Source organism: Prunus mume, linkage group LG4 (genome assembly GCF_029339155.1).
Source record: "Prunus mume cultivar Tortuosa linkage group LG4, ASM2933915v1, whole genome shotgun sequence".
Lineage (NCBI taxonomy): Eukaryota > Viridiplantae > Streptophyta > Magnoliopsida > Rosales > Rosaceae > Prunus > Prunus mume.
Window position 1 is genome coordinate 14,082,857 of NC_142701.1, and position 21,770 is coordinate 14,104,626.

At 36.4% G+C, this 21,770-nt stretch overlaps 4 protein-coding genes and 1 non-coding gene across 5 annotated transcripts; 3 read left to right on the top strand and 2 right to left on the bottom strand.

The window, feature by feature from the left end:
• The first annotated feature begins 2,828 nt into the window (after window positions 1-2,828).
• On the top strand, window positions 2,829-8,715 carry PUM23 (pumilio 23). Its single transcript, XM_008229882.3, has 11 exons — window positions 2,829-2,933; window positions 3,174-3,452; window positions 3,549-3,912; window positions 4,221-4,523; window positions 5,108-5,275; window positions 5,850-5,993; window positions 6,235-6,354; window positions 6,602-6,787; window positions 7,229-7,377; window positions 7,513-7,695; window positions 7,982-8,715. Exons 2-11 carry the CDS (start codon window positions 3,238-3,240, stop codon window positions 8,322-8,324), a joined length of 2,175 nt encoding a protein of 724 aa, XP_008228104.2. The 5' UTR covers window positions 2,829-2,933; window positions 3,174-3,237; the 3' UTR covers window positions 8,325-8,715.
• A 499-nt stretch (window positions 8,716-9,214) lies between these two features.
• LOC103327549 (uncharacterized) lies at window positions 9,215-9,667 on the bottom strand. The gene is made up of 2 exons (XR_016126041.1): window positions 9,528-9,667; window positions 9,215-9,432 (listed from the first exon to the last, which is right to left on the bottom strand). It is a non-coding gene; the product is annotated as an uncharacterized LOC103327549 (transcript).
• Window positions 9,668-11,076: 1,409 nt separating this feature from the next.
• Window positions 11,077-15,049, top strand: UBC34 (ubiquitin-conjugating enzyme 34). Its single transcript, XM_008229880.3, has 10 exons — window positions 11,077-11,272; window positions 11,697-11,820; window positions 12,335-12,389; window positions 13,082-13,120; window positions 13,242-13,305; window positions 13,449-13,510; window positions 13,618-13,657; window positions 13,811-13,838; window positions 14,197-14,288; window positions 14,516-15,049. The coding sequence occupies exons 2-10, from the start codon at window positions 11,764-11,766 to the stop codon at window positions 14,790-14,792; spliced, it is 714 nt and encodes a 237-aa protein (XP_008228102.1). The 5' UTR covers window positions 11,077-11,272; window positions 11,697-11,763; the 3' UTR covers window positions 14,793-15,049.
• Window positions 15,050-16,147: 1,098 nt separating this feature from the next.
• Window positions 16,148-18,061, top strand: LOC103327547 (uncharacterized). The gene is made up of 3 exons (XM_008229877.2): window positions 16,148-16,454; window positions 16,560-16,646; window positions 17,125-18,061. Exons 2-3 carry the CDS (start codon window positions 16,566-16,568, stop codon window positions 17,524-17,526), a joined length of 483 nt encoding a protein of 160 aa, XP_008228099.1. The 5' UTR covers window positions 16,148-16,454; window positions 16,560-16,565; the 3' UTR covers window positions 17,527-18,061.
• Window positions 18,062-18,915: 854 nt separating this feature from the next.
• On the bottom strand, window positions 18,916-20,743 carry LOC103327546 (RING-H2 finger protein ATL3). The gene has a single exon (XM_008229876.3). It carries the CDS (start codon window positions 20,350-20,352, stop codon window positions 19,384-19,386), a length of 969 nt encoding a protein of 322 aa, XP_008228098.2. The 5' UTR covers window positions 20,353-20,743; the 3' UTR covers window positions 18,916-19,383.
• Between the last annotated feature and the right edge of the window lie 1,027 nt (window positions 20,744-21,770).

The following is a 21,770-nucleotide window of genomic DNA, read 5'->3' on the forward strand; positions in this document are numbered from 1 at the left end:
ATTATAAAAGCTCATAAGATGGACAATTTTCCCATTGAAGAAGACAACTACTTCTTAAAAGAAAATAAAGAAACGAAGAAGGGATGGGTTTACATATACATGAGCATTTTTTGCTCACTACTTTAATCCAATATGTATTCTCACCACCATCTTTCTTAATACTTGATACATATCCATAGACATAATCATAGTTAACTTTAAAAGCTGTGAGAAAAAATATTTCCTTAACTACATACCAAGGCTTTGACAATCTATAAAAAAATTGGTGAAAAAAATATTATCATCTTTACAATTAAAACGATGAGGGGGGGAAGAACAATGGCTTCCTCCTTTCACCTCTTTCCCCATTTTCAGAGACACAGAGTTTTCCCTATTTGTCTTAGTTTTGTTATCATCCAACCATTATAGGCGGCTGCGACTCAGCGTCGGATCTTCACATACATTTCGGCATCGGATCTCCACCACCATTTTTTTTGCAATTTCTTTATATTTGGAATAAGTTGTAGAGACTCTTCGGGTTCTCTATGTAGTTTTCACCTCTCCTTTTGTGAGAGTTTTTCATCTCTCCTTTGTGAGAGCTTTTCATCTCTCATTTGTGAGAGTTTTATTTGTATTGTTATGACTTGATTTTTTCAAACTTTATCTCTTTTTATTATTCTAAGTTTGCAATATTAGTTGGGATGTCTATGCCAAAGTTTCTTCGATCATGCCTGATCATTAGTGGAGACGCACCAAATTACCTTAATTTTGATATTAGACCGCTCTATTATCAGAATGTAATGGCCCTTTTGTGGCTAGTTTGTATTGACTATTTGTGGTTAGTATCTTTTTTGGCTGAATTATAAATGCAATCATATAATTTCTCATTAAAAAAAAACAATGAGATTGGGAGGACCATTTCCAGCTGTATGTCTTAAGTTAGAGATGTAATAGTAATAGCTTCCAAGGACGGTTGTCCCCCTATTGCACCCAATCGATCTGTTTCTTTTTCAGTCTTTAATTTTCACAACTAGAAACTGAATGCCAAATCAATTTCAAATTAATTCTCAGTGGATGTTTGAAAAGTCTACACCTTTCCATGGATAAATAAAAATATCATATACACTACACTGTAAAGCACACAAGTTGACCTACAAGTGGAGAAAATCTATTGGACCAGTACTTAAATTATATTTTTATATACATTAATCATTAATTTTTAAACTCATAACCTTTTTGTAATACAAGCGATAAGGGAGAAGAATCGAACCTATAATCGGGTACACGAATAAATGCTCTTAATCAAATAAGCTACAAATTCCTTACTCAAGTCATATAATTTGTGTAGACTTGTAACAACACATATATGTTTCCAAAAGTTTAGAAAGCCATCAGCCTGAAAATTCTTGTTAACCTGTGTGAGGCTACATATAACAACAACAAAAATTTCCTGAAAGGGATTTTTCCTTTTCTTTTTTGCCAACGAATGCAATAAGTAGTCTTCTAGCTAGCAAGTTATTATCTTGTTTCTTTCTTTTGTTGAATTATTTTTGTCTTTGCTTAAGAGAGGACAAGAAAGACCACGAGGCATGAGAGAAAGAGAAAATGCGATGGCAGAGATTCATGTACTACATGCATCTCGTCTCACTCAACCATACATATCTAACTTTAATATATATTTTTAATATAAACGATATTGACAGAGACGAGAATTGAGCCTAAGAAGTTAATGTAAATACTTTTAACCATATGAGTTAAAAGTGCCTTGCTCTTCCGGTTAGTTAATTATATATAACTGAGAAGTATATATGAATTGGGACCTAGATCTAGACCTAGATTAAGAAAATCCTCCATCCAAATCACACATACTTTGTAAACCCAACTTCATGTAAAAGACAAGGAGGTTAGTGGCATAGAGACCAAAAGTTTGTACATGTACAAAGGTACAAGGCATAATCTTTTAGCTAAAGGGCCAAGAGCCGAAGAGATGAGGCTTTAATCTTGTCTGTGTCGAAAGACTTGTAACGTGATGAGAAGAAACTTCGTTGAAAAGAAAGACCCAAAGAGTCTGTCAGAGAGTCTGTCAAACCCGTGCAAAGTTCCACTATTCAAAGCACAACCAGAGCATCTTTTCAAAGAATTATAAACAAAAATATTAAGAATATATATAAATGAATAATACCGTAACATAACAACACAGTATTATTTTTTAATTATATCTTAAAGAACACATGCATGTGATGCTATTGAATACAGAAACAAAAAAACCAACACATGTTATTATTCTCTCTGCTTTCATGCTAACCATTTATGATTTCGATAATACATATTTTTGATCAATAAAGAACACATAATATTATTTTGTTGGGCAGCTAATGATACTCTTAACTTTTTTTTTTTCCATGTATTAGACCATGTATTATTATTATTTTTAAAAGGTATTTGATCCTTGCTTAGGAGGCATTTATTGCATACGTGAGTTAAGTCAGTGAACTTGCCTTCTTTCATCCAAGTTCAAATCTCCTTCATAGATTAAAATAAATTCCGGTATTATTCATTTACATAGAGGCCCAATATCCATGAGACTGGTCCAATGTCCGCCTCGTTGCACCCTAAACCCTTGACCGAAAAGGAGAAACCACCACAATTTTAGTAAGTTTTATTGTAGAGGCCCAATATCCATGAGTCTGGTCCGATCTTGTGGTGTCATGATCTTTAGACTAGGCCCAGTGAAAAAATTCAACCGATTAAAAAAAGAAGTTCGGTTATTTACCTAAGTGGTCTCAATACTGTCGGGTCGGGTTGAGAAATTTCGTTTAAAACCCTTAAACCCTTAACGATTGAAACGCAGCCGTTTAGAGCGAAGGCAAATGCAAACAACGTTTTGGTGCAAATTCTAGTTAGGTTTGTGAACACAGAGTTATCAAAGTAGCGGCAACTCCACAGAAGCAAAAGTAAGCTTCATCTTTTCCCATTTTTCATTGATAAAAATAAATTTCTGGTTCCATAATGATAATATTTCTGTTCTTCTGATTTGAGTTGCACTTTCTGTTTTCCTAATTTCTAGGTTTATTGGAAGAAAGAAAGTTAGCTACTTTTGTTATTGATTTCATTTGTTTATATAAATTTTCAGCGTGCTGGCTGTTTACGTTCTCTGACTTAATTGCTTTGTTGTTTGTTTGGGTTATTGGTAGTTATACTGTTTTATACTAGGAAGCTGTTGAAATTTGTGTGTGAGTGGTGCTGGGAGGGTTGCTTATGGTTTCTTTTGGGTCCAAGGCATTGCCATTGAGACGACTTGGAGGCATAATGGGTGATGAGGATAATTCACACAAACGGAGTAGAAAGAAAATGGGTATGAGCCGAAAGCCTGACAAACAAAGTAATTACTTTGATGCCAATGTCAACAAAAATGGATCCGGTCGGGGCTCACAACGTCAAAGCGATTCGGAAACACGAAGATCAGTGGTTAGGTATTACATGATAAGTTTTTTCAATTACGGGTTTTGAGAAAGATGGTCACTTTGTGAATTGTTTGGCATTTTAATGTTTTTGAGTACTTGTTGTAGGAAACAGGTTGATCCCGAAACCACAAAATACTTTTCGGAAATTGCCAACCTTATTGAGAGTAATGGGGTTGATATGGAGGAGCGGTCGGTTGTATGTGGTAATGCCCTGGAGGAAGCTAGGGGGAAAGAATTTGAACTTGCTACTGATTATTACTTAAGCCACACTATGCAGACTCTTCTTGAGGGCTGTGACGTTAACTCCCTTTGTTCTTTCCTTCAAAGCTGCGCAAAGGACTTCCCTTCTATTGCAATGGACCGTTCTGGTTCTCATGTAGCTGAGACTGCAATCAAGTCTTTATCTCAGCATCTTCAGGACAATGATGTCTATTCTGTTATTGAGGACACTCTAAATGCAATATGCAAGGTATTGAGTGTTTTATGTTCTTAATCACAACAAGTGATTTTGGGTCAATATCTTCAGCATTTGGTTAGTTGTTGCCTGTTCTATCTCTGGAATTTTAAAACCAGAAGATATCCAGATAATTTGATTATAATAAGCTAGCGGTTATGAATGTTAAATGTTCAATTAAGTGATGTAAAAACTTCCAGTTTTTTTTTCTTTCATTTAAAAAAATTTAAAACAGTTGAAACAGAAAGGTAGTAGGCGTATGTAAACTGTGATCTATTTTTTTCCCTTCAATTCATAATATAATATATTTTGTTTCTTGTCAGGTGATTGTAAAGAATCCTGGTGATCTGATGTGCGATTGCTATGGATCTCATGTTCTACGAAGTCTTCTTTCTCTTTTTAAAGGAGTACCATTGGATTCTTCTGAGTTTAACCGGAGAAAGTCTTCTTCAGTCCTTGCAGAGCGGTTGAATTTCAAGGCATTTCGAGCAGACACAGATATTTCACCACAGGCCGTACAGGGATTCCCAGGTTTACTTGACTTTCTTGTTTCAGGGATGTCAAAGTGTATCCAGAACAACATTAAGACCATGCAAGTTGATCAGTACAGCAGTTTGGTTCTGCAGGCAAGTTCTAATATACTATCATACTATTTTTTCCTACTCCTAGGAGTTGCTTTTCTTTTTGAATGTCAATTGAGAACTGAGAAGTTATTCATTACCAAATATATAAAAATAAAGTTAATATAGTGTTGACAACATGGTATTAATAGCATCTTAATTCGTAATATAGTGTTAACAACTCCATAATTCAGTTTTCATATATGGTCCAGATCTCCATTGGTGATAGCATCTGATGAGTCTTAAGACAATCCACCAGAGTATACTTCTCAAAATTTGTGACAAATTTAATATACCCAATTCTAAGTGTGGAAGTCTGTTTTGTGGTCGGTGGGTTATTTACCCTTCCTTTGTTCATCTATGAAAAGGGGAGGGAGCAAATTTTCTTTTCATTTAAGCATTAGTGGATGAAATTGGTGATGTATAATAATTTGATCATCCAAAACTTGATCTTTTGGATGCCTAGGATTTCTACAGAATCAAGTTCTTTTCATAGTCTTATTTTTTGTGTTTCTTTTTCATTTGCAGTATACGGGCATGGTCTGGGTCCATGTTGATTTGTGTTATAACATTTTTATTTTGCCTGGCAGAGTGCTTTGAAATTGTTAGCAGGAGATGATGAAAAGCTGTTGCAAATAATTCCCATTCTTATTGGATGTACCAGGGAAGAAATTTTAGAAGGAGATTCCATTAAAACGACTAAAGCGAGAAATATTTTATATCTTATGAAAGAAACAGCATTTAGCCATTTAATGGAGGTAAACACTTTCTTCATAAGGTTTGGATGAACAATGCTTATTCCTGCATGAAATTTTACAAGAGGACGAGTTGCCATGTTCTTCTATTAATTGTGTACTTAATCCAGGCATGCCTTTATAAATTGTCAATTTGATATCAAATTGGTGTCATAAATGGCATGACGGAAATCAATCTTAATAATCATTTTCTGAAAACTACTAACTGATTTCATTCCAATATTCCGATATGACGAAATTTGTATAGTTTTATATAGCCTTTGCTACAATCATAACTTGTTTGAGCTTATATGTTAGTGAGATGGTTATGGTACATTAACAATTAAACTTCCTTTAGTCAATTGTGGGATCAAAATAATCTTTTCGTACCTACAGCTGTAACTATGCAGTTCTAATGGGTAACACAGCTTCTGCCTCCCCCAAAATTAAAAATAAAACAAAAAACAAGATATAGCTGGCCAAATGTGTAGAATGTGAAGGACTGATGACAAGACATCTATTTATCTTCTGCTATCCCTTTCTCCTTGAATGTAGCTTGGTTTATTTTCATTTTAATTATATGTTCTGAACATTGCAGGTTGCTTTGGAAGTGGCTCCTGAAGTCTTGTACAATGAAATGTTTACAAAAGTTTTTAGAAACTCATTATTTGAGCTTTCATCTCATCATTGTGGGAACTTTGTCATTCAAGCACTAATTTCTCATGCAGGGAGTCGAGATCAGGTATGTTTTGTGACAATGCTGCTTTTTGACACTTTATACCCCTCATCATGCTCCACCGCACCCTGTAATTCTTTTCGATTAGCATTTCCATTATTCAGAGTTAATATAAGTGTTAACTTCAAATTAGCTTCTTCCATTTACTTTTCTGTACTGCTCTCCTATTTTAGCTACTTTGGCATATCTCCTTGCAAAAGGTGGTCCTCAATCTGTCATAACACCTTTCTGCCAATTTGTCCATTAGATGGAGGTGATCTGGGAGGAGCTTGGTTCGAAATTTAAGGATCTGCTTAAAATGGGAAAATCAGGAGTTATTGCTTCGCTGATTGCTGCAAGTCAAAGGCTTCATATTTATGAACATAAGGTCAGAAATGAATTTGTGTCATTGTTCATAATTTCTTTAATTTCACCTCGGTATTTGTGTATTTTAAATTTAACATATTCTGCCAAATTGTGGCCCCCCCCAAAAAAAAAATCAGTTCGATTTACAGTTTTACTGATGAATAAATTAGATGGATCATGGATATTTACTTGTTAACAAGACTTTGTTCTGGTTGTGAGTCCAGATACTGATTCTGATCGTAGTTATGTTTCCATTACTTGTTTGACAGTGTTGTGAGGCCCTTGCTATGGCTGTACATTCAAGCAATGAGTCTTCGACATGCATTGTTCCTCGGATACTGTTTCTTGACAGCTATTTCTACTGTGAAGATAAGTCTAATTGGAATTGGCCAAGTGGTGCTAAAATGCACGTCATGGGTTCTTTGATTCTGCAAGGAGTTTTTCGATTTCAAAATGTATGGAACCTTTCTCGTAGTTGTACTCAAATCAGAGCCCCCAACTATCATATTAGGTGTTTCTGTATATAGTTATATAGTTTTATCATATTGTGATGCCTCTTAAAATATTCATATAAAGACTTGTAGCTTTTCCACTGTTGCACTCTCTCCATTTCCATTTAAAAGAAAATCACCCCCCACCCCCACCCCCACCCCCATTGTATGCCATCTTTTCTCTCTATGTAATATTCCATTTCCATTGATGGAATATCTAATTTCAGTTTTGCCTTTCTAGAGAAAATCTATTGATTTTGGTCGCTGCAATTATAAATTCATATATTCTTGTTAGGACATTCAGGAAATAAAATGATGCAATTAGGATTGAAGCTCGTTCGCTTAATTGGTTCTTGCATTGCAATCTTGTATTTGTTTATACTGATTTACTGTTTCACTTCACAGGAATTTATACAGCCTTTTATTACAAGTATTACATCCCTCAATGCTGATAATATCCTCGAAGCTGCTAAAGATTCTGGTGGTGCTCGTGTTATTGAAGCTTTTCTAAGTTCAGATGCTTCTGCAAAACTGAAGCGCCGAATAATCATGAAGTATGCTGTGTAACTTAATTGGTAGATTGTATGCTTACATAGCCTGTGTATCTATCAGGATGCCCATATATTTGTCTTATGGTTCTAGGCAATTAAAACATTTTTTAATTGGATCTTCTGTTGCTTACTTTGAAGGCTTCGTGGACATTTTGGAGAGCTTTCATTGCAATCATCAGGTTCCTTTACTGTTGAAAAGTGTTTTACTGTGGGTAACATCTCACTGAGAGAGGCCATAGTATCTGAGTTGTTAACTGTGCAAAGTGAGCTTTGGAATACGAAGCAAGGTCCTCATCTCATGAGGAAATTAGATGTTGATGGGTAAGCTGTTGGCCATGTTCTATTTCAGAATATCAAGATTTTTATGTGCTTCATTGTTAGTCAGGATCTGTGTCAATCCTTTTTCTTTGTTGAGGAAAGCTTGCTCTTGTATCTTAAATAATTCACCGAAGTAATTAGCACATAGCTGGCTATCTTCTGTCGCTCATTTGTGCACAAACATCTTTGAAGAAACCATAAAATTATCATTTTGGATACATTGTTCTAGCATTATTTGTTAGGAGTTGAATCTTTGCAGTTTATGTACTTAACCTTGGGTAAATGACAGGTTTGCTGCTAGACCTGATCAATGGAGGTCCAGGCAAGAATCAAAACAATCAACTTTCAATGAATTCTATTCTACATTTGGCTCTAGTGAGACCAAGCCGTCAAAGAACAGCAGCTTTCTTTCTGATGATTCTAAGAAGACCTCACAACCGAATAAAATAAAACAAATGAGGGAAGAAATCGCACATCTCCAGACATCTCCTGCACCATTTTTGAGTACAACAGGCTTCAAACGCAAACCAAATAAACCAGAAAACAGCAGCAAGAAGTTTGCAAGAAATTCGGCCGATGATGATGTTCCTAAAGTGAAGAATAAGTCGAAGAATATAGTCACTGATACATGAGGATGTGGATCATCTGCTTCAATCTCATGTTTTGTAACCTTCTCCAGCGCCACAGAGGATATAAACCCAGTTGGAGAGGGAGAGAAATACCAGCCTGGATGAAGCTCCCAAAAAGAAGAAAAAAAATGCTGGTTGGATATAACTATTTAATTGCTCTTAGTCTTGAGATGTTTGAATTGGTAGCATAGGCTAACTGAATTGGAGAATTTCATGTGTGAGAGCCAAGTTCTTAGTTCTGTTTTGTTCTTGTTCCTGTCTTTCAAGTTGAGGTTTTTAAGGTATAGCCTTCTGTAACGGAATGATACTGTTCTGTATGTACCAAGAAAATTATAGATAAATTTACCTTCAAAAGCCTTGAATGAATGAAAACTAACGCTGTCTAGTTTCTCCATGTTTGGTTTTGTACTTCCTTTCTTTCAGACATCTATGAAGGAGGAATTGGATTTGGCGGCGTCCTTAGAAGGACGAGCCAACCTGCTTTTATAAGGGTTCTTCCTTGCCGTGGTGTTTATGATGTGATTACACAAATGGTGCAAAAATAGGTGAAAAAATAGGTGTTTATGATGTAAAAACCATTGTGTAATTATCATAGATGGGTTAGTTGTTGATTTCTACCTAAATTGCTGGTGCGAAAATAGATGAAAAAATAAACCAAATTTGGATCTGATATCAGCGGAATCATGTGCTAAACTCTCAGTTACATAATGCAACTCTGAGCTGTATGCTTTGGCCGAAACGGTGAGATATATATTTCAATAAAGGATCACGTGATCAGGCACGTGATAACAATGTTAATAGTATGATATTATTCTTGCGTATCAGTGACTAGGCAGTGGTTTCAAACCAAAATCGAGGAGAAAACATTTGATCTTGTTCTTGTTTCTCAATCCTTTTGTATTTGTAACAGAAACATGTTATTCTTCTATATATACATCACAAAAAGACTACAAATTTACACTCAAAATCAGAGCTAACAAAACCTTAGCTAGGTAGCAAAACTGCAGTTGCATTACAAGTGGTCTAAAAATGAATGAGATAGAAAGCTAGCTAGCTAGATACCCTTATTGTTCTGTACTTCCACTTTCAGCCACCTTATGGAGGATTGGACCTGGAAAAATATAGCAAGGCAACTGAGGTCAATTATGGGAAATCTTCAAGTGGTGGAGATGGAGAGGCATGAAAGAGCTTGCAAGTATACTTTACTTGTTCTGTGTGGGATTTGAAGTGCTTGGTGGTATTCTTCTAAAGCTTGAGCCAACTTGCTTATACGGGTTCTTCTTCTTTGCCTCCAAATCTTCAAGACCTTGTGATGAAGATGCAGAAGCTGCTTTTTTCGATGCAGAAGCAGAAGTTAATGGACGAGCTTGTGCTGTTGCAATATCAGGCCATGTTGAGAGCACCATGGAAAGAGCAAGAGCCAGAGCAGCTAGAACTCTAGACCAAGTCTTCATATTCATCTGCTCAGTGAGTGTGAAGAAGATAGATAAACTTGAAGCCTATGATTAGATATGAAATGAAATGATGGTCTAGTCTCTGATTTATATACCAAAATTTATGTTCCAAAAAAAAAAGAAGAAGGAAAAATCCCAATTGGGATCTGATATCAGTGGGATCATGTGCTCAACTTTGACTGTTACATGCTGCAACTCTGACCTGCAGATTTTGGAGAAGAAAATGATGGTTTATGATGTATCCACCTTATATTATTATTTTTTAATTTGCAATTTTCTGCAATTGGGGTCATGTGATGAGGCACGTGATTTTAAAATTAATAGTAGTAATGTTGTTTTTGGGAAGCTAAAAGGCTGTTTATTATAATGTTATTAGTGATTAGGCAGTGGTACTTGTTTACTGGGACAGTGTTGGATCTAGAAATATGATAACAGCTGCTGATGACTGAAACTAGTTGGCTTGGCACTTTTTTTGTACTCTTTTGAGGAAGCTCTTGGATCTTGTGGTATTGCCTTTTTATTTTTATGTTTGTGCTGTCCTTTTCTTTTTCTCCATAATTTTCTTGATCAGTAAGTAATAATAAGGATCAACAGAGAGATTGTTTCCATTTACCAATGATTAAAAGAACTGAAGATAGAGATTTCCTGATGGAGAGGAACAGAAGGAAGTCTTCCACTTCCGGAAAGAAAGCTCAAAGTGGTCATAATGTACGTCATGGCAAATCGAGAATTGGGCGGGCTGTATCTCACCCTAATTCTTTTTACTTTTTATATAAAACTTTAGCCCACATGATCATTTGATGTGGGAGGGAGATAGAAATGAGTGAAAAATATGTTTCATGGAAGTTTTACTTCATTCAAGCTAATTCTCAACCTTACTTTATCTCTTCCGGTCATATTAAAAATATAAATCTGCCGACATGTTAGATTATGACTAGCAACCGTCATTGTAGCGCGAAAGATTTTCCAATAAAACATAAATTTGAAAATTTGAGATATATTGAGTGAAAATTGGATATAATGTTTTTGTGGTGTGTGTATTGAACACATGTGTAAATCCCATTATATGATTGTACTTGATTTATCATTTATGTATTACTGCCTTTTTTCTCTTGGAATTTTATTTCCTGAATATATAGGAATTCTATTTTTTCAGAAGAGCCCCCAAAAAAAAAGAAAAAAAAAAAAGGGGAGCGCATCTCATCTAGGTTGACTAAACTACCCTTAAAAAGCCGCCGACCTCATTCGCAGAGGGGAGAATCAGGGGTATAACGGTCATTTAAAGTTGACCGGACCAGTTGTGGTCCTACGAAAGATGGGTAGGACTGAGACTGCCGAGGGGGACTGACTTCACAAATAACGCCTTTGAAAACATTGTTAAATTGGAAATCGCTGAATACGACGTCGTCCTTCTGCTTTTAGCTGCATTTGTCTTCGTAAACGCATACATGTGCGATCGAGGTCTCTTGCTTATCTCCCAAACGCCGATCTCATCAGGTTTTGCTCCAAATTCAATTTTTTCTCGTTTCGGATCTACGTTCCTGCATAACCGTTCTATATGTATTTTTTGTGAATTTTTAGTTTTTAAATCTTGAGTTTTATTGCTTGGTTGAATTCGTAAGGCTTAAAGTTTGGTGCTTGACATTAGGAATTTATGATTGGGTTTGTTGTTAATATAGTTTAATCAAGCAGATAAGTGAAGAGGGTGAAATGTAGAGATTGCAATTGGAGTTGGCAATTTTTTATTTTGGGATTTTCTATGCAAAAACCCTAAATTCTAATTGAACGCTTGATTATACTAAATTTACATGTATTTTTGTCCAGTAAATGGTTTAATTTAATACATTCTCACTTTGATCTGTAAAGTTGATTGCTTCATAAGAATCTAACTTTGTGTGTTATTGTCTTCTATGTTTATCAGAGAACTGGGAATAACATTTGAAACCAAAGAAGTTCAGTATTATATTATTCTCTACAATTTTTGTGAAATGGCGGAGAAAGCATGTGTCAAGCGCCTCCAGAAGGAATATAGAGCCCTCTGCAAAGTATGACTTCTTTTGTTCATCTCAACTTGTTTTCAAATCTCTGTTATAATCAGTTCATATCATTTAGATCCTAATTATGTTCTTTGTGATTAAATTTGCTTGCTTGACCAGTGTATATATTCTGATGTTTTACTGCGATATCAGTATATGGTTCTGTTATATACTTTTAGTGTTATCTTTTGGTCTTGTTACATTCATAAATTGGATGGTTAAATCTCTCCTTTTGTTTTCTTTCGGTTAGTTTCTTGATCGCATCATGTTATGGAGTTTGGCTCCTCTCCATGTTTTTTGTAATTTTTGTATTGTTGAACAGGTTGATTGCTATTATTTTTCTCATTGGTCTGGAACTATAGCTGATATATGTGCGGGTGCTATTGTTTTTCTCATAGGTTTGGAACTATAGCCGATATATGTACATTAGTTTAAGAATTGATGTCTCCTTTTGACTACCCTGTAACTTTATTACGTTTTATCCTTCTGGATGTTGCTAACAGTGCTATATGCCGATGTACAGGAACCAGTTTCTCATATTGTGGCCCGTCCTTCGCCAAATGATATTCTCGAATGGCGTAAGTTTATTCGCAACTGACTTCCTTTAAATTCAAATAGGATTTTTCTTGGTGTATTTGTAATTTGTATCAATTAAAAAATGCTATATGAAAATTTGAGTTTCGAGTGACATTTTGGCTCTCTTTATATCAGCAAGACGAAGAGTTGTGGTTCCAATATTTAGTGAGTAAATAAGGTGAATTTCATTTGCTCATATGTGCCTAAAACTTTGAGCAAGATGTGGCATAAGAATCACAGTTTGCGAAATCAGTTAAGGCATTGTTACAGCATTGACCAGCTTTGTTAAATATTATGACGCTTGAAGTGCAACTGAAATTTCCTCAATCTCCTGCTTTCTTGAAATTTCAGTCCAGTACAGTGGAAATAGGATTTGTCAAACTTCCTTATAATTTATGCTGGGTTTGAGCATTTTTGGTATTTTCCCTATTAACTAATATTAAATGCCAGTTCTAGAGTTTGTTTATGTTAATTTAAGGATTTTAGTGATGTGCCACCATACTTCTAGTCACATTGGAAGTGCAGAATCTAAAGCAAATACACGATAAATCTGTTTTTTGTGTAATTCATCCTTCTCATACTCCTTCTTCTATAGTATTTCTAAGTGTGTAGGTACAGTTATCTACGTCATATTGTAATTTATTTCATTTTGTTTGGGGATTTTAATCTTTACTCTTTATATTTCATGCTTCAGACTACGTGTTGGAGGGTAGTGAAGGAACACCTTTTGCAGGTTTGTCTTACGTTACACCCCACCTTTTTCTGTATTTGGTGTGTGATTTTGGGTACTTTACATAAATTAGTCATTTGGTTTGATATCAAAGCTTAGCTTTTTTGTTTTTGGTACTTTATAGGTGGATTTTACTATGGAAAGATCAAGTTTCCTCCAGAATATCCATATAAACCACCAGGAATCAGGTATGTACTTTTTGTATGCCAAAATTATGAAGAAAATTTATTTTTTAATGTTTATGAGAAATATTGTGTTTCTGAGCATGCAATTGTTTTATGTGTACATTCACTTTGTTGATTCTAAATTACACTTTACTTCCTGTCTGTAGTATGACTACTCCCAATGGAAGATTCATGACTCAGAAGAAAATTTGTTTGTCTATGAGTGATTGTAAGTTTTATGGAGTTCTTTTTGAAATAGAATGTTTCTTTTTGTGTGCGAGTGTGCTTTTTTGTTTTTAAATAACTAACTTCATGTCTAACTATGCTTCTTTGCAGTCCATCCTGAAAGTTGGAATCCAATGTGGTCTGTGTCAAGGTTAGAGACACATCTGGGTTTTAGAAGGAGCTTTTTATTTATTTTTTATGTTAATTATATTTGTGTGCTTTCTCTTGTTAGCGAGTTGCTATTGTTTATATTATAGTTGTGGTAAGTTGTAATTCCACTAACATCTGTTCTTCACAAATGCAGCATACTTACGGGGCTTCTTTCATTTATGGTGAGTTGATTGTGCCTCTTTCGCATGCTAATTTTATTTTGCCTTAGTTCCATTTGCTTAGCAAAAATTGTGATAACTTCCTGATGCGATCCTAGTAGAGTTTAATCTGTTTGGATGGTACTCAAAGTATAGGTAGCTGTATTTTTAAATATAAACAAACTTTGATGATTAATGTCCCTTCTCCTGCATATTTCAGTAGTTCAGCCAATCTTTTTCTGTTGTAACTTGTTCTTATTTTTTAACAGATGATACTTTCTTATTTAGATTTAATAGTTATCTTTGGTTGGGAATTTCACATCCTTTTGTTGGCTTATCTTTGAAGCATCTATAATGTTTCAATTTCTCTTTTCTAATGCAGATGGACAACAGTCCCACTACCGGCAGTGTGAACACTACTACTGCTGAGAAGCAACGTTTGGCAAAGGCTTCTCTTGCATTTAACTCTAAAAAGTAAGTCTGTTGGACCTCCTACAATTTGTTTCATAGTCCCTATCTTTTGATGATATAAGCCACACAAGGCCAAAAGTAAAATATGTTCATACATTGTTGTGGTCGAGCGTCCCATGCTTCTTGTTCCGACCCTAGTGTGGGTTCTCCACTTTTGAGCTTGTTTCTGGTGTTCTATGTGACAAGTTTGAATCTGTATTGTACTGTCTAACAATTTTCTATGGAAACAGTCCAACATTCCGGAAAATCTTTCCCGAGTATGTGGAGAAGTATAACCAGCAGCAGCTTTCTGAGCAGCTTATTACAGAGCGGGTGTCATCTGAGCTATCTCAAGAAAATTCCAGGCCCTTGTTGGAAAAGGTTGACGACTCAACAGGAGGTATGAAAAGACTAGATGCCTTAAAGGAGGCGAGGAAAAACAAAAAGCAGTCATTCCCAACCTGGATGATGTTGTTGCTAATTTCCGTCTTTGGTGTTGTAATGGCGCTGCCTCTACTTCAACTTTAGTATCGTACAGCCCTAGTAGAAAATTTATTGGGGTCCCGGGGACATAAAACGTTTTGCAAGTCGAGTGGACTTGTTCCAAATACTCCTTTAGGTTTATCTTGTATCTAATATAATTTTGTATAGGAGGTTGATACTAAGGTCAGTTGAATCGCTTGGCTGATGTTTTTCCTTCTATGTCAATGTTTGGTCGTTGTTTGTCAATGTTCAAACATGACATGCTTGTGATGTTATTTCAACTTTAGTGGAGTTTCTGTTTCTACTTTGGGTTGGTTCTCTCTCTCTCTCTCTCTCTCTCTCTCTCTCTCTCATATATGAATATAAAGTAATGATCTGAAAACTCATTTCAGGGTTTAGAGTAAACCGAAAACTCGTTTTTGTCCCTTCATTTTCTAGATTATCTTTTCCTTGTTTCAGCTACTAAACTATTCTTCACTAATAAGGTTGAGAAGTGTAATACAAAGGGAATTAGAACAATCCATTCCATGATTGCAACATGTATGAGATGACGTAGAGCAAAGGTGATGACTTTGGTTAAAAGTTTGTAACTTTGATTGTATAAAAAGCTAAACCCCACAAAATCCTTAACTTTGATTCCCATGTTTCATGAAAGATGTTACCATTTATCAATTCAAAAGTACAATTTTACACCTAAACTTTGAGGTAGGCTTCAAAATCATTGCATTAATGGCATGTTCACTGATCCATAATCAGAATCAAAATAAGGAGTTGGATTTTGACTCTTCTCAATTCAATCCCTCCTCCCCTGATTATGGATTAGTAAACATACCATAAAATAGAGGAAAGAAGGAAAGAAGAAAAATATTGTAGGACACTACATTCAAAGCCACATTCAACAGTGACAGTCACATTTGATTGTAATTTGCTGCAGACTGTCAATGCCTTTTTAGTTTATAATATAATTAAATGGCTTGATCCAAATAAGCTAAGGTTGCTTGCCTCTGGTCTGTTTCATAGGAGCAGTGTACTGAAGCAATTTACTTTTTCTTTCTTTCTTACTATTTTTTAATACTTGGTTTTGTTTTGTGGACAAATAGCACTGAAGCAGGCAGCTCCTTGCTGCACGCCATAAATGGAGGAGGGAGATTTACTTAGCTTTTCCCTCCAAAAACTTTTCCCAGAGAAATCCTCAAAGCCCCCGAAACATGCTCCGCATTTGTCGCAATCCAACAGGACCCAGTCCCCATGACAAAAGGTATCTTTCTTCTTTTCGTGTGGGGTTGTTTAATCCACTGTAAAAGTCATAAAACAGTGATTAATTAATAATATTAATTAATGTTTGCCTTAAGTGATAATGCGTTTGGTTTTCAAGTGCTTAATTAGAATCTGATACGTTTGCCGTATCAAATGAGCTGCTTTAAGTATGTTGCTCATGTTGTGTGTCGCTTTTGGTTCATATTGATGCTTGCTTGCTTGCTGTATATATCTTGTCCTGCTTTCTTAAGCATTATGGAAAGAGAGAGAAACTTAACACTGCCATTTCAACTACCATTTCTGATTTGATTTCCCATCACCAATATGGTCTTTAAGTAGTAATTTCATTTGGGTGGTTGGCTCTCTGCCTTTCTGATAAATGCTTGCAAGAACAATGGACCACTTTAAGTTTCAGAGCTTTCTGGTTTTTTTTGTCTTCTTCAACTGAAGGTAGAGCCAAATGAGAATTTCATTTCATTTCATGGTCTTTATAAATTATAAGTCATCAATTGCAAAGTTTCCTAGATTGTTATCCTTGTTCCTCTTTTTATTTAGGCAACTATGAAGAAATCTCCTGTGCACCCAAAGTATGACATGGAACATGAAGGCAATGGATTTGATCCTCAGGCTGACTTTTATCAGGTTAGATGATTTGATGTTTGTAAACTTGTCTTCATATCTATTGTTCCTCATGGGGATGGCAGTGGGCCAAATCAGGGGTGGGTATGCCATTCCCATCCCCATCCCCATTAAGCATTTTCTCATTCCCGCCTTCATACCTGCAATATTCAATTTGGGGATTTCCCATTTCAGCCTCTCCCCAATCTGCCCCATTACGAATAAAAAACTACTTTGTTGAACGAGAAAAAACCACTAACTAAAAATCTAGACTATTAAAATAAAATTGAATACGTGTCAAAACTACATGTCCAAGACGTGATCATCATTATAGAACTTCCTCAGCCTCTACTTTAATTTTTGTAGCTATTGTATTGTACAGGGTTAGATATCAAATCTGAGTTTGTCATTTTTTGGCCTGAAAAGGAAAGTTTGTTATTCAATGTCACATTGCACATTCTCTTTGCTAATTATCTGGTTTGAACTTTTTAAATATGGTCAGTTTCTGGAAGAAGCAAAACACTATGCAGTAGAGGCAGACTTCCAGAAATCATCAGGCTATCCAGAAGAAGGTGGAGAAAGAAGATTGGGCCAAGAGAAGAAGAAGAAATCATGGAAAAAGTTTCTATTTCCATGGTTGAAAGGAGATAAAATGAACAAAACTAGCATAAAACCAGAAACCATATCTCATGTTTCTAATACAAGGCGGACAAATGTTTCTGGTCCAGTGTATGGCACCGGCAAGGTTACGGATGGTAGGCTCCGGCGTCCGACATCTGGGCCTATCGCCAGTCTTTTCAACCCCACAAAGAGATCAGACAATGCAATACCCTATGTGTGTCTTGACAACAATGGCAGCCCTCAAGTTGTTAAAACCTATGGGCCTGTTTATCTGGTGACATAGAATGTCATGAAGAAGTTGGCTATAGAGAATTGAATCTTAACCTTTCTGCATCATGGAAGAAGTTCAACTAAATCATGAAACTATATGGTGGTAAGTTTGGTGGCAAGAACAAGAAACTCTAATATGACAATTTTGCTGAAGTGCAGTGAATTTATGGACTCTACAATGAATGGGTTGTCATGGAAATGTAGTTGGATCATCAAATGGAAGAAACTTGGGAATTTTCTACATCTTGGTTGAATTTGAATAATCCAAGCATATGGAAAAAGCTGCAGATCCTTTAGGTGTTATGTTATTGTGTTTCATCTAAAACAGAAGTTCGAATCCTTGGCAGCCAAGTCAATTTAGCCTTGTATTGATTTCCTTTCTTGTGGTTTGTCAGTAATCAAGGGAAGCAGTTATCTGTGTAGCAAAAATTACATATGCCCTTGATTATCTATCAAACCAAACTTAGAGCATATTCAAATTGTTCTGGACAGTGTTTTTGATGTTTTATTTTCATTCAAACTTCAATTATATCTTCATAATTTCTCTATTCATGTGTCATGTTGAGCAGTTGAAAAGAAGTAATTTTTCGCCAATCAGCAGGAAGCCTATTTTTAGTAAAAATAAATTAGCTTTTAAGAGGGAAGCTATACTTGCCCAACAATGCCTCATATACAATGTTTCTGCTGAAAGAGATAAACTACACTTGCCCAAGAAATTAGCTTTTAATATTTCTGCAAATGCTTCATCCGCCAATGGGGTCTTAGCCCAATGGTAGAGATGTCAGCACACAGGTTAGTGGTCTGCGGTTCGATCGCCCATGGCACCATGTGTGTGTGAGGATACCCCTCCCCCTTCCTAACTATGACAAGAAAAAATGCTTACTTTATACATGTACTGCTGTTATTTTGTTAGAAGCTTCTGGAATGAGCCTCAGCATCCAAAAACCCATCCTTATCACATGCAAAAAACCATTAAAGATGACTTATAGGTACCATACAACTAGTATCAACAAACTCGCTATATGGTAGATCACAAGCCTTTTTACCATTCAGAACAGAAACTGATAGATAATAACAAAACATGTGATATTTGTTTACAGAGAAATGAAGCCTCAGTTGTTGGTGCTCTTAATTATATTCATCTTTTTAAAATTCACACCAGGAAAGAATTGAGAAAGATAATGATCAGTTTGAAAGCCAGTAGAAACACCACCATAGACGAGGCAGGTGGTTGTATTTCTTTATGAGGTCGTTGCCAAAGAGGAAATTGATAAAATTTTGAGCCATGTCACAACATCAAATCAGAATTACCAAGTACTGCATTTTGGTTGCTAATTTAATTTACAAAATCAATTGAATTAAGAGAAAATTTCCACTTTTTACCAACCAAACAATACAAAAGTTAAGAAATTTAACTCCACTTTTCTTTTTCATTACCAAACAAAGGGTTTAGGGTATCAAATTCATAATGAGGCATACTGCGCCTGCATTTTGCTTACACAATATACATTCAATTCAAACAAATTGTTCGAATTCTGGTTTGAAGTAAGAGATATACATTACAACTTTGTTGCATAAGAGGCGGTCAGAAGGACTGCTTAGAGATCTCAAGCTACACTTTTTGATTCTCTCTCCAAGAATAAAGGAACAATGAGCAAATTAAAAAATTGACATAAGACATGCTTGATGTTCATCTCCAAAAGAACCTAAATCAATTCTGAGGGATGCAAGATTGCACATCTATCAGACCCTCTCAAACAGCAAATTCCCATCGCCAAAATATTTCCTTCCCAAATCTCCCTGGTCCCAAATAGTTATCTCAAATCAATAATTATCAAATATGTGCAAGCATCTAGAGCATTTCTGCTTTCTAACTCTGTCCTCTCCCTCCTCCTTGTTCAACATCAACAGAACTAGGACTGCAGGGACTTATCCTCCTATCTCTGCTCAAGAGCCTCTTGAGTGACCTCAACCTCGTCGTAGCCGGAGACTTCAAGTCCTCATCGGCGGCGAACCTATTGCCGGAAGGCGAAGGGGAAGGCGAAGGTGATGGCAATGAGGTTTGACTTGGTATATCAATCACCAACATCCCGTCGGGCCTACTAATAGCAGATGAAGATGAAGGTGAAGATGAAGGTGAAGATGAAGAAGATGGGCACATGGGTGGTGATGAAGGGCCTTCTTCTAAACCAGAACCAGGTCCAGAGCTCACCTGGGTCTGGTTCCCCCAAAACAACACATTTGTTGGGAAATTTGGAGCCTCTATTGAAAACCCAGATGCCAAACTCTCAGCTGGTGATAGAATTTGAACACTATCACTCTCTGCCAATGCAGATGAAGAACCAGCAGCACCAGAATCAGCAGAGCTCTCAGGAGCAACAGGGTTACGACAGATCGGACACGTGGAGTGAGACTGAAACCACATGTCAATGCAGTCAACATGGAAGCCATGGCTGCATTTCGGAAGCAGCCTGGCCTTCTCGCCCTGAACAAGCTCAGAGAGACAAACTGCACATTCAAGGCCATCTTTGAAGTCCTCTGAAGGAAACACCAGCACTGGCAGGGACTTGAGGACCTGAGGGTCGAGCCCTTTTCTCACGGTGGCAACTGTGTCCTGGCCGGGGGCGAAAACAAAGCGGCGGCGGCGGCGGCGAGATTGGCGGTTAGCGGAGGTGTCGTCATCTTCGCGCCACCAGTACCATTTGGCGTAGAGATGAAGGCAGAGTACGAAGACAACTACTAAGAAGAGAACCAGAACGGCGATCATCATGATCTTTCCTGTGAGCTGTACGGCGTTTGAGTCGTCTAGTGTTCGACCGAAAGGGGATAATTCTCCCATTGATATTCGTTGTTGTTCACAGCTAAAGCTTGGAGCTTTACCTAAAAAATTCCAACAATGGAATTTGGGTTTTTGAGGAAATGAGCAGAACCCAGATGGGAAATGCGTTTTGCTTTGAAAATTAATTCTCTAGATGAAGCTAAGGGAAATGAGGCTTAAATATGGGTAAGGAGAGAGAGAGAGAGAGAGAGAGAGTTGAAGAGGCCAAGTGGTAAAGAAAGTTGGACTCGTTCTTTGAGAAGACTAAAGGAAAAATCTTTGAACTCAAAACTTGAGAAAGAGACGGTGGAGAGTGTTGGTGTTGGTTCAATGGACGGAAGAAGGTAAAGACTAAAAAGAGAGAGAGAGAGAGAGAGAGAGAGAGAGAGAGAGTTGTAACTTGTATCTTGAACCTCCACTTTCAGGACTCGAAGACTTGGACTTTTGTTTCGGTGGAGGAAGTAAAAATTAAAAAGAAGACGACAACCCATATTTGGGTCCAAATATGAGGGCAGAGGGTAGAAGGAAAAGACTTCAAACCCCACCTCATGTCCATTTCTCAGTGCTTTCCTCACAGACACCATTGCTGGCTTTTTTGTCACTTTGACACTTGACTTGAGTTTCTCTATTGTAATTTAGTTAAAAATACCATTCCTGCTACCCATTTTCAAAGTAATTTTTACTTCCATAAAAAATGTTCACCTCTATTAGGACATATATGAGTGATTGATGACACAATTCATGCTTGTTTTTCAGCAATAGTTAATGTTGCTATAGTCTCGTAGCTCCAGCCGTAGTGTACTTATCTCGACAACCATCACAAATTAATGTTATATGAGTGATGTCATAGTTTATACTTGTGTTTCAGTGATAATTAATGTTACTATAATCTCATAGCTCTAGCGATATAGTACTCAACTCGACCACCATCACAAGTATTCAACTTTCGGTAACTTAAACCTCATTCAAATCAAAATTTACATAATTAACACTACGTCAAACTAGCATTAATAACTCATATGACCCCTTGCTTATAGGCTTAATATAGATTTGAATCCGATGAAGCAGATTTTGGGGGTAAGATTGGTCAATGCTACAATAGTGGTTAAGTAAGTTGGTGTTGTGGGGTGTAATTTAACGACCAAACCCTGCATTTTTCAACCAAAATGTCCAACTTTGGTGGACGATGTTCATTTCTTTGTTCAACCCTTTCTAATTGGATGAAGATAAGACCATACAGCTTGGTGGGGGCATACAGAGAAAGTGACTTTTTTTATTGTTTCAGCTCACAGAGAAAGTTATTTGATTCAAAACTAAAACAGGGGGAGGTAAATATTTTTCATATGATTAGATTATTGGGAAAACCACAGTCCACAGGATTATGTTAATATATTATGTTCAAACACTGTTTTAACGCAAATCTCAAAGCAACTTACACA

Coding starts and splice junctions, on each gene's coding strand:
- PUM23 (XM_008229882.3), top strand. CDS start 3,238: ATGGTTTCTTTTGGGTCCAAGGCATTGCCATTGAGACGACTTGGAGGC. Junction 4,524..5,107: donor ACAGCAGTTTGGTTCTGCAG/GCAAGTTCTAAT, acceptor TTTGCCTGGCAG/AGTGCTTTGAAATTGTTAGC. Junction 5,276..5,849: donor CATTTAGCCATTTAATGGAG/GTAAACACTTTC, acceptor TGAACATTGCAG/GTTGCTTTGGAAGTGGCTCC.
- UBC34 (XM_008229880.3), top strand. CDS start 11,764: ATGGCGGAGAAAGCATGTGTCAAGCGCCTCCAGAAGGAATATAGAGCC. Junction 13,306..13,448: donor TATAAACCACCAGGAATCAG/GTATGTACTTTT, acceptor TCCTGTCTGTAG/TATGACTACTCCCAATGGAA. Junction 13,511..13,617: donor TTGTTTGTCTATGAGTGATT/GTAAGTTTTATG, acceptor GCTTCTTTGCAG/TCCATCCTGAAAGTTGGAAT.
- LOC103327547 (XM_008229877.2), top strand. CDS start 16,566: ATGAAGAAATCTCCTGTGCACCCAAAGTATGACATGGAACATGAAGGC. Junction 16,647..17,124: donor CTCAGGCTGACTTTTATCAG/GTTAGATGATTT, acceptor AAATATGGTCAG/TTTCTGGAAGAAGCAAAACA.
- LOC103327546 (XM_008229876.3), bottom strand. CDS start 20,352: ATGGGAGAATTATCCCCTTTCGGTCGAACACTAGACGACTCAAACGCC.